We start from the raw sequence: 16,571 nt of genomic DNA, 5'->3' as shown, positions 1-16,571 counted from the left end.
ACCCAATCTCCTCCAAAACAGACCAGACTGCAGTTACCCAGCTCAGGTTATCATCACTGCATAATGTCAATGACACCTCAACTGACTTGGGACCAGTTAAAGAGGCCCCGTTTTAGAACAGTTGGAGCTCACAGACAATGTGTTCTCCATTTATTTCTGGTGTAACAAAGTATGTTATGTACATAACTACTTGTGATGTTGCAATGCAGTGGCACCATGCAAAGTACATTGCATTTCCATGTAACACAACATCTGGCAATTCATAAAATTATACACACAGACATCGAAGCAAATGTTTGTGAAGAAATACTGTAGCTCCAAATGTCTCTGAAGAAATAACTACAAATGTCCCTGAAAAACTTCCAAATCCAAATCTTTACAGTCAGTTCAGTCAGTTCAGTCAGTTCAGTCAGAGGGCAGCCGTGGCCCACTGGTTAGCACTCTGGACTTGTAACCGTTGGGTTGCCGGTTCGAGCCCCGACCAGTGGGCCGCGGCTGAAGTGCACTTGAGCAAGGCACCTAACCCCTCACTGCTCCCCGAGCGCCGCCATTGTAGCAGGCAGCTCACTGCGCTGGGATTAGTGTGTGCTTCACCTCACTGTGTGCTGTTTGTGTTTCACTAATTCACCGATTGGGTTAAATGCAGAGACCAAATTTCCCTCACGGGATCAAAAAAGTATATATACTTATACTTATATAGTTCAAAGAGCTTACAGGATCTTGTTCTTGTTCTAATATACAAACAAACAGTACAAGATTGAACATATACTGTCTCTAACAACAGAGAAACTTGTGTGGCTGCAGAGGGAGGATCCCTACAGCATATCTGGGGGAGGCTATCAGTCAGATAATGTGGTGCTAGAAAATATGAAATGTATCCTCTTTTTTTGGCCTGTTTCAGTGACAAACAGGACAAAAAGAACCTTGAAAAAATATATAGATTTTTGTGCAGCCTTATCTTTATGGTTAAAATTGCAATCTGTGCTCTTAGTCAACACTGAGCTCATAACTCCAGTTGGATTGGATGAATGTCGGCATTCAGATTAGTGTCAGCATTTGACAGAGAGGTCTGCTGTGTGTGCCTGCATGTGTAAATGAGAGATGTAAGACTTCAAAGGTCATATAACAGAAATATCTGGCTGCTCTTAACTCCGGGCAACATTATATCACCTTTGTCCTGTGCACAGATACTATTAAGGGTGAACAGCAGTAGTGTGTGTGTGTGTGTGTGTGTGTGTGTGTCGCAGGCAAATTTTTATGTGGGCATGAGTGTCAAAGATTGCATTTCACCTCTGGAAACATGTCAATCCCTTTGGTTAGAGAAAGATTGGTGGATTAAAATAAGGTGTACAGCACACACGCTTACTCATCATACGGTTACACATTCTGTTGCAGTTTGGCATACTTATATGTATTATTTCAATGTGTTTCAATGTGCACTTTGGAGTCAAAACAAGAAATACAATCTTGCACAAACACATGTTCAGACCTCAGCGTACATATAGAGGGAGAGAGAGAGAAAAAGAGTTTGAATAGCTTCTGAGCGCAGGAGTTTTGCAGCTGTGGTTAAAGCCCTGAAGGCAGGCCTCACTGTGGAAACAGTGTGGCTGCGCTGATAGACGTCAGGCGTGTTAAAGAAAAACACTGTGTGCTATCCACAAGAGGTCTGGGGGATTTCGCATTTCCTCCTAAAACAAAGAGACTTGTGGAAGTGTCACCATGCAGAGAGCTACGATGTGTGATTGTCTGTGTGTGTGTGTGTGTGTGTGTGTGTGTGTGTGTGTGTGTTGGCTGGAGGGGGGGTTCCTCACCTCCCCAACTTATGTAACAGTGGAGGTCTCAGGAGGGAAGTGTGATTATACTCATTGTGCTGGCAATGGTATTCTGAATGACATGCAGTAAAATGTGGGGGGGCTCAGATTTGTGCGTGCGTGTGTGTGTGTTAGCGCATGTGCGTGTGTGTCACAGACACTACATGCAACATCTGGAGACAGAGAAGTGTGTGTGTGTGTGTGTGTGTGTGTGTGTGTGTGTGTGTGTGTGTGTGTGTGTGTGTGTGTGTGTGTGTGTGTGTGTGTGCGTGTGTGAGTGTGAGTGTGAGTGAGTGAGAGAGAGAGAGATTTATGTTTTATTGACAATGAGGAATACTTAGTGACAGCAGGAGCATGAGATGAGATATTCACTTCATATGGAAAACACAGAACTTCACTATACTGATGAGGCCACAAGCAAGAGAGGGAAAGAGGGAGAGAGAGAGAGAGAGAGAGAGAGAGAGAGAGAGAGAGAGAGAGATGCATGTATGGACAAAGTAACAGGAAAACAAGAGAGCCAAGTCCCAAAAAATGACATGGGTAGAGACAAATAGAGTCAAATAGATTGAGAGAAAGAGAGGGAAATTAAGAGTTGAAAAATGAGGAGCAGAGTGAAGAGAGAAAATTAAAATTAGTGACAGAGAGAGAAAGGGGACTCAATCCAATATTTCTGGCGCAGAGCACGTAGCATAAGCCAGTCTCCCATCTGTGACTGATCAGGAGGAGAGGGGGAGGAGAGAAGGGGGTAGAGTGATACAGAGAGGGGGGAGAGGAGAAGTAACAATAGAGGGAGAGAGGGCTGAAGAGACAGAGATAGAGAGAAGGAAATAGAGATAGAGTGATAGAGAGGGTGAGAGAGTAAAAGGGATAGAGAGAGAGAGAAAGGGGGAGAATGAGAGATTGACATTTATATAAAAAAATAGAGACTGGGAAAGATGGTGGGCATGATACTGGCGTTGAGATAGAGAGCAACTTTTGAGCAAGAGAAGGAAAAGCTCAGAGAAGAAAAGAGAGAGAGAACGGTGGATAGAGACAGCCTTTCCCACAGGCTTTGGGTGTGTACAGGGAGTTATAAAAAGCATCTGGCTCAAAGGACTGCTTATTATTGTGGTGAAAGGTCTGAAACCAACATTGGCTAAATGATGTGAAAATGACTGCTGATCATAGTTCTTGTTACACTTTCAGGCCTTTGTTCCTGTTTATCCCGAGCTGCTGTTGCTTAATTAATCTGTAATTCATACTGACTCCACTCTGCCAACTCAAGTGGAGTTAGCCATCTAGTAAATCTCACACAAGAAGGTTTTACAAAGGGCACAGATAGGACAACTTCACACACACACAGACACACACAAAGACAGACACACAGACACACACACACACACACACACACACACACACACACACACACACACACACACACACACACACACACACACACACACACACACACACTCAACAGTTATGCAGCACATACAGGACCACACTAAAAACTACAAGAAGTTCTTAATTCAAGATAGTAGTCCTTGGACAGTCTCAAATAAAAAGTTGTCATCACACTTGTTTGATACGTTGTCCATACCATACATGTTATATACAGTATGCAGCGACTGTGAGACTGTTAGAAGCGTTCAGGTTTAGTGGCACAATTAAGGATTATTTTCATAGAGAAAATATTTTCTTGATTAATCCATTCTTTTTTTGGGTGATGGGTGAAAAATGTTGATCGATGTTTCTCAAAACCCAAGATGACATTGTTAAATCTTGTTTTGACCACATGCCAAAAATATTGGAATGAGAAATTGGAGCTTTTTCTATACAAAAATAGTTTGCGATTCATTTAATAAATGAATTGCAGCTCTATTCAAGTTACAGCTTACTGTAGGGTGGACACAGCAGATGTTGCAGTTGTTGTGGTGAGGAAAACAGTAAGGGAGGGACAGACAATGTAACCTTCCCACAAACATTACTGGTGTGTATTGTAGATCCAACTTCCAAACAGCAGATAACGAGTCACACGACTGACACACACACACACACACACACACACACACACACACACACACACACACACACACACACACACACACACACACACACACACACACACTCATTGTGGCCTTCATCATGTAGTCTCCAGTCTACAAAAGCTTTATGAGTCTATAAAGTCAGTCAGCTCTTGTCAAAAACCCTTTTTATTATTATCCTTGCAATTTTGACACTAGGCAACGCCAGCATAGTTTATGAAATCATTTTTTCCACTTCTTCATCCCATGCCATGGATGTGACGCTGCAGAGAGAGAGAGAGAGAGAGAGAGAGAGAGAGAGAGAGAGAGAGACGACAATAGAAGGAGACAGCAGGAACAGGGGAGACAGAGCAGAGGAGACAGGAAGTCAGAAGAGAAGAGCAGAGGAGACAGGAAGTCAGGGGACAAGAGGGGAGAAGTGATGGACAGAGCAGAGAGAGTGCTGGCAAAGAGAGGGAGGAGGAGAGGAAAAATAAGAAGAGGTGAAGTGAGGAGAGGAGAAGGAAGGTAGAGGTGGTGGTGGTAGCGAAAGCAGAGGAAGAAGAAGAACAAGAAGAAGAACAACAATGAGAACTAGTGCACACAGAGAAGGAGAGAAGAGGAGGAGACAGGACAAAACAGAAGGGGAGCTGAGACAAGAAGGAAGGAAGGAGGAGATGACAGAAACAAGAGGGAGGAGGAGAGAAGAGGAGGTGGAGTGAATAGGAGTATAGATAGAGGAGAGGAGAGGAGAGGAGAGGAGGGGAGGGGGCAGTCCAATAGATAAGAGAAGAGGAGAGGAGAAGAGCAGAGAGGAGAGGAGAGGAGGGGAGGGGGCAGTCCAATAGATAAGAGAAGAGGAGAAGAGCAGAAAAGAGGAGTGTGTGAGTAGTGGACAGAAGACAGACTGTTTTTCTGTGAGTATTAATGTTTAACTCTATTCTCCTTTGTCTGTCAAGCATGTGCCAGAGTCATAAATCACAGCTGGAGCCAAGGCCTATCAGCACTACATAAGACGGACGTCCCACACACACACACACACACCACACAAACACACACACACACAATGCCTATCAGCAGCATGCAAGACCACTGCGAGTACCAGATATCATCGCAAAAGCACAGACATATAAGACAAATACACACATACACACACACAAAGCCTATCAGCATTACACAAGACCACCGTGAGAACCAGAGAATCGCACAAACACACACACACACACACACACACACACAGACACAGACACACACACACACACACACACACACCCATCAGAACAATACCCAGTGTGACTACCTGGGTAAGAATGACAGTATCCACTGTATCCACAGAAACTGCGGCATAGGCAAGGACATAGAAACTAGCGACTCGATTTACTCTCACATTCCGAGTGCCCCTGAGATCATTTAATGACTGAGTGAGCGCATAGTTTCATACCTCATAGTTTCACAGTCTTTAATCACACAAGACACTTGAGTTGACAGTAAACATGGCACTGCTATCAGAGATGAATACTGATGTGCGAACAGAGAGCTGGATCGAGGTGATGTTTGAATGAGAGAGTGAGAGAGACAGGCAAAGCTAAAGAAACAGAGGGTAGCAAACAGAGTGATTTCACATCATTCTAGTGCATCATTTAACTTTCGGTAATTTCTCAGCATAACCACAGCATGTTGGTTCCCTGTAACCATGGAACTATGAGTCACACTGAAAAGAATGGTGAAGTAACACAGCTATGTAGCATAAAGACTATGCGCTTGTGTGTATGTGTGTGTGGTGTGTATGTGTGGTGTGTATGTGTGTGCGTGTGTGTGTGTGTGTGTGTGTGTGCATGTGTGCGTGCACGTGTGCGTATAGGTGTATGTGCTTGCATATGTGTATGCATGTATGAGTGCATGTGTGTGTGTGTGTGTGTGTGGCTAATATATACAGTAGGTCAGTCGTGCAATAATTGGTGCAGGCTTGTTAGCCTCATGTCCAAGTGACTCCCTGTGGAGAGGGGTCAGACCAACAGTAGCTCTCTGTGGGGAGGTGAGAAGGTTCAGAGGCAGAGAGAGGCCCGCGGTGGAGGAGTGTGTTTTGGAGCCAGACTACAATCTCCAACCTGCAGGCCGCCACTGGAAAAGTTCTCTCTCTCTCTCTCTCTCTCTCCGACCGCGTGCGTTTTTTCCCCTCCTCTCCTCTCTCCGTCTCCACTTTTGGAAAGGAGGTAAGCATCCCGCTGTTTCCCTCAAAAGCCAGAAAATTCTTAAAATAGCACCTCACTCTTGGCACAGCCCCCCGGCGGATTCCGGGCATCTCAGAGGACCGTCTCCGACCTGCTGGGTTTTCCACATGCTCACACAACCTCGGCTAAACGGGGCTCCGTCTAGCGTGGGTACCACCTGCGCTCCAGCCAGCCCATCACCACGGAGACCAAACTTAGCTTCAGTGTACATCTCATTTCAACAAGCCTTGGATCCTTCATGTTTAAACAACTTACTACGTAAATGTACCTCTGTATTTCAAGCAACACTTTAGCCCAACTAGATAACGTTTAGCCGAACTAGATAACGTTTAGGTTTACGTTTGTGTGTTACCATCAGTGTGATCATCACGGATGTTATGTTTTTGTCATCAAAATATATTTCATCAATGTGTTGGTGATTATGCCATATCTTTCTTGAACAGAATTGTAATGTTAGAAAAGCTGTTAGAAGTTAACTCACACAACCCTACCTGTATGAAATACCAGTCATATATAAGTTATAGACTCATTACATAATTCTATAACTTCCTCACATCTTTATTGTATGCATTTATACCACCTTTACGTCAAACTTGCACTGTCCTGCTGAAATTTTTCTCAGGCAGAGATTCAAGGCAACAAGGATGCTTCTGGTATGACTTTTTATCTAAACTCTCTCATCCTTCCCTTCTCTCTCCCACTCTCTTTACCCGCCCCCTCTTCTCTCTCTCTCTCCCTCTCCCTCCCTCTCTACCCTGCTCTCTCTCTTCCTCACCCATCAGTGTTTGCTAAAACAAATACAGTAATCACAGCATGGGCATGGGGCCAGTGTTCCCCGCGTGTAAACAGTGAACTCACAGCAGGGGTAAAAGCAGGCCAAACAAAAACCTCATCGCCATGGTTTCACAGAGGCCAGCATGGTTTTGATTTCTCCAACTCACGACTCTTTTATAGTGGTAAAGGAGGGATGGGGGGGTGTTGGTGGATAGAAAAGAACAAATACACCGCTTGATAGCGATCCATCTCAATCACACAGGAGCACGTTTTTTTTTTTGCTTCAGAATCTGCCTTGAAAATTAAGGTTTGTTTGTTCCTAGTCTACTAATGCGTAAAAATAATTGCTAATCAAGATAGCAGATCAAAGTCTAATGTAATTAATTGATCACAATCTGATGCCTGGTACTGAGAAGTCTTTTGTGAAGAAAAGATGACGAGAGTGTAATTCTATCTTGGATGAGATCACTTGCAGTTTGCTACTAGTGTATAAAAACAACACAAGTTCAAAAATTCCATTACATCTCGCTACAATATGACGAATCCTTCAAAGCCATTGATAAGTGTCTTGATGACATCATGTCCTAGGGCGTACAGTTATCCCCATCCCTAGCGGCCTAGATGCTGTTGTCAGCGTGTGTCGCAACTCTACGATCAGTTTCATGATAGCACACTGTGTGTCGTCTCCTCTGTAGCCTCGGCTGTTCAAGTGTGTTTACGCAAGCAGGGCGCACACAGTGCCATCAGGCCCAGCCTTGGATGATGGGCCCTGAGTCATTTTGAAGGGTGATTCATGCCCTGGAGCTAATGGATCAGAGTGGAAGTCCTCGGGTCTTAGTGTGCGAGCAGGGGGCCGTGGCCAGTGCCATACACATTTTATTAGTTAACTTTAGTATCGTTGCTTTTCATTTCAATTTTCAAAAGCATTTCCCATGGAAAACTGGCAACCAGTTGCGTCCCTCACAAAAAAAAGAAAGAAAAAAAACCTTGCCACGCTGCGAGCAAAGGAGTCTTCGTAAATCCAAGTAATCGTTCCTTTCAGTGAGGCCCAAGCCAGTGGTTCAAATGGCGATAATTGCCTTTCTTTCAGTGAGCCACATGTTTCGATTGAGGGGAAGAAAATGTGTAGGGATTAGTGGGAACAAAAATAGATTTCCATGGTTTGTGCTGGCAAAAAGTCCTTCGCAAACTCCCCTGTCCTTGAGCTATAAGATTCTATTCACATAAAAAAAGAGATTACGAAAAAAGAATAAAAAAGAAAGGGGGAAGAGGAAAGATTTTTTTGAAACCATAATCTTTTTTTCTCTCTTCTGGACTCTTGTTGAATGATCTGGAAAATGTAATAGCCCAATCCATTCCAGAGTCTGTTTAAGTGTCGAAAGCTCCACTGAAGTCTGGGTGCTCCTCCGTTTACTAATAAATGGACTTACTGAAGTGCTTAATGGCTTTCAGAGACGCTACAGATTACACTTCGGCTGTCTCGATGGATTAACTACTCTTCACTTCCGAAAACATGTCCTTGTGTCAACGTGTGATTCATGCTTAATTCAGGCCAAAGTAAACAGTTGAAGACAGGTGCTTGGGCACAATTTCAACTACAAGCATATGTCTCTTTTAAGGAGTCATAATTTAATGTGGAAAATTGAAGATGTTCACTGGGCTCTGGATTTCACGAGTATTAACGACACCTAAATAACAACGCTTAAAGTCATATAAAAGTCCAAATGTATACCCTTGTGTCCAGAGCAGAACAAACAAAAAATGATTTCCCATATTAGGTTGAACCTTTGCTTGATTTGAAGCCACTGGACTGGAAGTCAGAACTGCAATTATTCGGTCACTTACCAGCTGATGCGTGAGCACGATCTTGATGAGTGGCTCTTTGGACAGGTTGATGGACAGGGCAGGTAAGGGCTCCACTTTGAGCGAGATGAGGTAACTGGCCACCTGTATCTTGTGGTCTTTAAAGTCAGACGCCTCGTTGATCCTGTGAAGAGACAGAGAAGGGGAGTGGGTGAGGAGGAAACTGATCTGCCAATCAAAACTTTAGCTGTATCTATGCAGTTAGTTTGGATAAACTGTCACTCACTGGTGTTGTGTTGTTGTTGCAAAGTAGATAACATTTTCTCTTAATGGCTAACTATATGTTACACTTTTGCCGGGAGGAGCTAACACGCTTCTTGAATGCTTCTCAGCGAGATGCTGGTCATGGAGAGGTTATGAAGTAAAAAAGGAAATGCACACTCGGTTTCTAGATGCAGTGGACACTTTTAATCAATGTTTCAAACTCTATGTGATAGTCACCAGATTGTGTGCAGATGGTTACTCATGGTTCGTGATAGCCCACCAAAATAAAGTTCAATCGTGACAGAACTGTTCAATAAAGTTAAAAGGACTTAGGAGAGCTTTTAGTAGCACTGACTGAGGTACAGTAGGACTTAGGCCCCAGGGAAGGCATCTGTGCTACAAAAAAGCCTATGGGAACATTGTGTACACCACACAAGGGCGAGGTCCCACATAGGACACCACTGGCAGGAGAGTGGGACTATCGTACCCGCCTGTCATGCCATTTATCACTGGAATCAGGCTTCTGATTGCCTGGTGCCATGAGATGGGTAAGATTATCTAGATAAGTGTGTGTGTGTGTGTGTGTGTGTGTGTGTGTGTGTGTGTGTGTGTGTGTGTGTGTGTGTGTGTGTGTGTGTGCGTGTGTGCGTGCGTGTTTCTGTGTGTATATTCGTGCATAGCATCTGATACTTCTCTACTACAAATGCATGCATATCCCATATCCTTTTCACAAGAGATCAGTCAGTGTGTGTGTGTGTGTGTGTGCGCGAGCGTGCATATGTGTGTGTCTCTAATACTCCAGTGTTACAGTTGCACTGGTTATCCTCTTGATAACAGATCAAGAGGAGGCCAAGTCTATTTGTACAGACTGTCCAAAAATGTCCAAACAGATAAGAAAAAAATTATGCTTTTGTCCCTTGGCTCTTTCAAAAAACGCACAGCAAACCGAGAAAGATCCGTCCAGGCAAATAAATCTCCCCTGAAACGGTAACTCTTCCGAGCCGACACACTTTCGGAGGCTTTCCAGGAACGCTGCTCAGTGGAGAACCGAGTTGGCGGCCGGACCGCCTCAGTGCCGGCGCTGTGCCCGAGCCGCAGCTGTGCCACGCCACTGCGAGCTCAGTCTGTCTCAGTCACCCTGGTGCAGGCCCAGTTGGGGCGGCGTTTCCTGAGAAGCGGAGGTCAGCTTTTTTTATCGGGGCAGTTAATGACTGGGAGTATCAGTCGGACCCAGAGGTAAGTGGCCGGGAGGAGAGATGGCGACGGAGACAGAAGGAGGGGGGCACTGATAACGCCACTGCCCTCGCGAACGCTATGTACCACAGGAAACAACCACGGGCGCCAGGGGAGCAGGGACCCTCGTCACTACTGGCCCTCTACGCAAGAGAGAGAGAGACCTGTGTGTGTGTGTGTGTGTGTGTGTGTGTGTGTGAGAGAGAGTTTCTGGGAGAGAGAGACAGAGGGCCAGATGTACGTTTATTTGTGAACGTAGCGTTATCAGCGTCATAGACACACCGCAGATTGCGAACAGTGTCAGACCCAAGTTTCCGTCGTATTTATCAATCGTTCAATCCTTAGTGTAAACTGCGCCTTTCTCTGCCTTTCTCCGCCCATAAACGCAATTTACGAACATCCACAACTGAATGGCAGCGCCTACATACAAGCGCAGTTGAATGAAGTTAACTGATGACAACATTAAAAAGAATCAAACGTTTAGCGATCATGAAATAATACCATACATGATAAGATGTAAACAAGCAGGGAGATAATGAAGATCAGTAGTTCTACTCAAACTACTTGTGCAAGATTGGTCAATCTAGCAAGTAGGAACGTTTAAGGGAATGAAGTGAAAGTGAAAGTAAGACATTCGAAAGGCCAACGAAAGTTGAGATTGCTTTTGGTAGTAGGCTACAAATACTTTCACCAAAAAAACTGGTGCTCTAGAAATAGCGATTCTGTTGTCTTTGAAAGGTTCTCTTATTGACGCATTGAACTGCAATTTGGATTAACACCTGCTTTTACAAGGCGGAAGTATTTAGGCGCAGAATAGACGTGTGCTCTTTGTACATACCGCGGAATAAATAATTAGGCGCTCTTTACTCTTCCCCTCCCATCTTTTTACGCTAAACTCCCCTGGATCATCCCATGAATGCATACGCAATCTGCCACTTTCAGCTCCCGCGACAGGTAGTTTGCGTTTTTACATCATTGCAGCCTGTTTGTACATACCTCGCAATGATTTTACACGCACATTGAGAAACAAATACACCTGCAGTGGGCGCAAAAGCGTTAGTACATCTGGCCCAGAGAGAGAGAGAGAGAGAGAGAGGAATATACAGTATGTGTGTCTGGAGAGTGTGCATGTTTGTTAGAGATAGAGAGAACGGAAGTGTGTGTATTGTATGTAGTGTTTGTGTGCTATCTGGCTGTATATGATAGCATGATGCTCTTTGATTTTCCAACTGGTTGAGATATTTATAACACTGTGCAAATGACAGAGCAAAGTCCACACAATTGATGTAGATGCACAGCTATTTTATGATGTCTTCTCAATAGTGTGCTTCAGTGCCAGTGGTCTTATTGTGTGTGTGTGTGTGTGTGTGTGTGTGTGTGTGTGTGTGTGTGTGTGTGTGTGTGTGTGCGTATATTTACCTGGTTTTCATGGGGCTGATCTCTTTATAATAGTTGTGCATGTTGTGGTAGAAGAGTCCAACAATGGTAGTCTGAGCTGTAAGACAGGGAGAGACCACAAGGAGGACCCGAGTGAGAACCGCAGTAGTCAGAATGCATTTTCTCTTCTGCATTAGCACAGCAGCTGAGACAAAGTGCAGATCCCACAACTGGGCTGTTTTTCTCAGGCTCTTCCCACACAAACAGAGCCTGGGCTGGCTCGCTCTACAACAACCAACCCCAATTCCATCCCCACCCAGGGCCACAGAGAGTAGAGAGGAGCAGAGGGGAAGACGCAACCTTCCTGTGCTCTGAAGAAAGGGTTAACGGTCAGAGCCAAGAGCCAGCGGTCCATCAGGATTGGCGAGGAGGAGGGTGTGGGAGTGTGGCGGGAGTTGGGGTGAGGCCGTGGCAGTGGAGAGTGGAGAGAAGGGGGTGAGGGAGGGGATTTTTTGGGTGGTAAGTTTCTGGGAATGCGGTAAGGGTGTGGTCTGGCTGGGCTGTCACAGGGAATGCCTTGCGGCCAGATTGGGATGGGGATCTCGAGTTATTTGGGAGCAAAGAGGCAGAGGCTTGACATGACAGTCTGGCAGCAAACAACCCGCAGTGATGTGGTCCTTAATGCATGAGGGACAATCTAATTATACTAAGTTAGAGGGGAACTGAACGCCATCACAGCAATGCACTGTTTTCACAGATGCAGTGTGAACATCAAAGAATGTTATTGTGGGAAAGCGATAAAGATGCTTTTGGATAATATTTTAATGGTGGAGGGGGGAGTTTGAAAGGATACGATTGGGTAAAGGGGATTTCTTGAGACAGTTTTGTTGAGGGCACAGCAAGGGTGAGAGAAGAAGATTCTGGAAGAGTGTGTGGATGGCTGTCAGCTGTTGAGGATGAGCAGGTTACTAGGGCAGTACTAAGGGGCAATTTTTTTATGATGTGTGAGATGACAAATGGAGATGGTTGTGGGTGAGCTTTTGGATGAAGGGTAGATACAGATGATGAGAGAGAGAGAGAGAGAGAGAGAGAGAGGGAGAGAGAGTGGGAGTGTGAAAGAAGAATCAGGCATGGAGGGGGGGGGGGGGGGGGGGGTCACGGGGAGGCTGTTCCAGGGCGTTTTTGGGAGCGGAAAGGGGGGTAAGAGAATGTTGTGCGGAGCTGCTGGAATGCCCCGGCCGAGTGGAGAATTCATTATCGTCTCCATGCTACCACAGTCTGCCACTCAAAGACTAATGATAGAGCAGAGGGCTCACACGGCAGTGTCACCCCAAGTGTGTGTGTGTGTGTGTGTGTGTGTGTGTGAGAATAGTTGTGAGTAAGTTTATAACTGTTTTGGCTTTTCTGTGTATGTATATGTGCGTACAAACGTATGTATGAGGAGGACATGAAAGTATATGGGGGGCTATTTTAGGAAATAATGCTCGGCACACTCCCATATCCTGTCCCTTCTCTCGCAGAATAAAAAACAAACGATAAACAATAACACAATAGCCAAACAGCCAAACCCCTTTCCTGGGCCAATCACTCTCTAAAACACCACCACCTAAATAGCCATTTCACATGAACATGCCTAAATGATCACTCACAACTGCAGACCAAACACCCACACCACCATCTCAGACGGCTGAACTAGGAGGGCATGGTCTCAAAACTGAGTCAGGCTGGGTTTTTACACAGACCAACTGACAACAACAGCAGAATACTGTGGAATAATGCCGCCACCTTTAACAGCACAGAGGCACTAAACAGGGCAAACTGTATACAAACGAGTTCCTACCTGGAGTTCAGGACATTGCTTCCTGTGTTCTACATGATTATCTTCTAATAACAGCATCAACTGACAGATAGCCAACTAAATCCCATTAAACCCATTAATGCCTAATTAAGATTTACCATAGTTTATCTGTGATGTCTATACCCTCATTCTCATTTCATTATTTTTTTTTCTTACATATATGTGTTTATTAATTTTGTCTATTATTTATTGCAATATTCTCATTACACTGATTTACAGATTAAAATTCCTCAAAATAATAGTCATTCTGATTCAATTAGACCTGTTATTCAATCCCTTGATTATCAATTGCAATCCAACAGGTTTTTTTCTTCTTTTTTTAACCTGAATTGCTGCTTATTATCTAGTGGCTGGTTACTCGTTACTTCACTAATTTACTGCTGTGAGAAATCGCCAAGTTATGATCCATCTGCGCGTCTTTTATGGAGACGTTTAAACTGTGCTTTGGCGGAAATGGAGGCGAGTGCACACTCTAACTGCTTTCTTTGCACTTAATTGGCTCATAAAGGCAACACTAGGTTTTCTTTAATGAAGTGTGCCTTGCGTCCGAGCTCTGCAGAGAAATAAAACGCCAGTGTTTTTTTTTTACGCCAGTGGTAACATTTATATTCCATCTCTGATTATGAGCTTTTAATGGCTGATTAAAGTGGATTTATTGGACGCACTGGAGCAGCGTGGCCACGTTGCAGTCCAGGTGATGCCAAGACGCATCTGACCCTGAACAGAGAGTCAAGCAAACAAGCCTGTTTTATGCCTGCGGTAATTACTGTTTTCACACGTAATAAGTGCACACACACAAATGCACACAGACACACACTTAAATCTCTGAAAGGGAAAGTTCTCTTTTACCCCAATTTCTTCTGTTCTATTTCGTTCTTTAGTACAAAGAGGGGGAGGAAGAATGAAAAAAAGAAATTGGAAGAAAGGAATAGGAGGAAGAGGGAAAATGAAGCAAGGAAAAGACGTACAGATATGACAACCAGGACAACTGTAAATCCCTGATAACCGCTGACGAAATTCCAATCCCAAAAGCCCCTTTGGAAGATTTCTCTGGACAGCCTGATATCTCTGCAGCCTGATTTCTGCACAGCCATTTAATACACAGCTCAGCAGAGCTGCGATGGCTGACACTGTCAGCACCCGAGGCAGCCTTACTGGTAACAGAGCACCAGCTACTTCTGTCTGCAGTTCAACACTCCCAGGTCTCAAGGTCAGTGTGTGGTGGTGAGCTGTCTGACCTGATCTTTCGAGCAGTTGATAGGAGTGCACACTCACATTTACACACATGAAAATACACACACACACACACACACACACACACAAACACAAACACGCATGCACGCAAGCACGCCCGCACAAACTTTCTCTTGTAAGCCTGCCCCAGCAGTGAAGCATCATATACAGTTGCTCAGTGCCAAATTCCCTTGTGGCCCTTAGAAGGGCTTTGACTGTATCACAACAAATATTTTCTCAAGTACTTCAGCTTGGCCCCCTGCTCTTGAAAAGGATGCATGTGGACAGATTGTTATTCACACAAAAATCTCTTTCTCCATCTCTCTGAGCAGTGTGTGTGTGTGTGTGTGTGTGTGTATCCAGGATACTCACACAGCATGTTTAAGGCCGCTCCTGGGACGGAGATGTAGTTCTTGCCCTGGGTTGGGAATCTGTAGGTGTGCATGTTGTAGTTCTGTGGAATCTTCATCAAGGAATAGTCTAAACAGACCAACACAAATGCTCGCATTAAACACATTGTGCTGGCAAACACTGAAACACCTCAAGTTGCAGTGAAATTATTTTCCTTCATTGTGATGGATCTGATGATCATTTTGCTAATTCTTTGCCCATTACTGGGGGAAAACAAAGTTAAAACCAAGTTATTTTATCATTTTAACATGTTTAATCGAGTCCTCAATTCATTATTAGAGGAACATTTCCAACATTGGTGTGGCAGTTTGAGCTAGTAGCTCTGTTATGGGTCACAGCTTTAGATGTTAACTGCAAAAACTGGTACTGGTGTTCTATCTGTGGTTGTATCAGTGTTACAGTAGTATGGTTCAGGTCAGAGGCATGTGCTGTAAGCACTGGTGTTCTATCCATAGGCGTCGTAGTATGGAATTAACAATCAAGTGAAGTAGAAAGTATGTGGCATCAGTAAGTATGTGACACAGTAGAACCACTTAAAGGGGTTAAACATCAACTGTTAGCATCAATCTTAGCCCTGTGGCTGCCTCTCTTATCACTAACACAAGGGAGGATCAGAGAGAATGCTCAGTGGAGCACAGAGAGAGAGAGAGAGAGAGAGAGAGAGAGAGACAGACAGAGAGAGAGAGAGACAGAGAGAGACAGCGAGAGAGAGAGACAGACAGAGAGAGACAGAGAGAGAGACAGACAGAGACAGAGAGAGAGAGAGAGAGAAAGGAGAGAAGCACTCAGAAATGGAGAATTGAGAGAGATAGAGAGCAGAGAGAGATAGATAGATTTCTTAATAAGAGGAAAAGAGGGAGCAAGAGAGAGAAAGAGGGAAAAGAAACAGAAAAAGAGTGACCAAATATGAGAAATGAGAAGTGAAGTGAAGGACAGGAAGGGAGAAAAAAATTCAAAAGCAAGTAAATGTGTCCTTGGGGAAGAGTATAGGCTGATAGCTGTGGTTATGCATTCTTGAGTGTGTGTGTGTGTGTGTGTGTGTGCATGTTATCTGTGTCAGTCAGTGGAAGAGCAACACAGGCAACAGCTTGCATGAGGGCTGCATATTTTCTCTTAGGACCCCTTTGCTCAATGTGAATCTCCAGATACCATGGTGGTCCTGCGCATTATGTAATGGTGTCTTGTGGAAACAGCATGACTGCTGTTAACATTCCCAACATTGGAATGGCAGTTTGAGCTAGTAGCTCAAACAGACATACACAGAATCACACACTCATTCTCACACACGCGCGCACACACACACACGCGCACTATCACGATGGGAAGCAAGCAATCGTGATGCCACGCCCCCACATGCCAGTCACTAATTCCTGGTGTAACAGGCTAAAAACATAATGAAAAATTACATTTCTGGAAATGAAATTGAGCCTACTTTAAAGGCTGTCAGCCAAACAGTTTTTGTAAAATAAAAGACGTATTAGTCTACCGTCTTATTCAAATAATTCCTGACTGTGACATGAATGTGTAATTGTCTTTTTGTAGCCTACATGTCTCGCAAGCATAGCCTACATTG

General features: G+C 44.4%; 1 protein-coding gene across 8 annotated transcripts in view; it reads right to left on the bottom strand.

Annotated features, from left to right (window-relative positions):
- adgrd1 (adhesion G protein-coupled receptor D1) overlaps positions 1-16,571 on the bottom strand; it is a 65,463-nt gene that overhangs the window by 29,125 nt on the left and 19,767 nt on the right. For all 8 annotated transcript variants that reach the window (XM_042101340.1, XM_042101341.1, XM_042101343.1 and 5 more), the window contains 3 exons: positions 14,960-15,067; positions 11,539-11,614; positions 8,665-8,806 (listed from right to left, as the gene is read on the bottom strand). In XM_042101340.1, coding sequence (XP_041957274.1) covers positions 8,665-8,806; positions 11,539-11,614; positions 14,960-15,067 — 326 coding nt within the window. The remainder of the gene's footprint in view (positions 1-8,664; positions 8,807-11,538; positions 11,615-14,959; positions 15,068-16,571) is intronic.

The sequence above is a fragment of the Alosa sapidissima genome, chromosome 8, assembly GCF_018492685.1.
Source record: "Alosa sapidissima isolate fAloSap1 chromosome 8, fAloSap1.pri, whole genome shotgun sequence".
Lineage (NCBI taxonomy): Eukaryota > Metazoa > Chordata > Actinopteri > Clupeiformes > Clupeidae > Alosa > Alosa sapidissima.
Note: the sequence above shows the minus strand (reverse complement) of the source record. Positions and strands in the feature narration are given on the sequence as shown.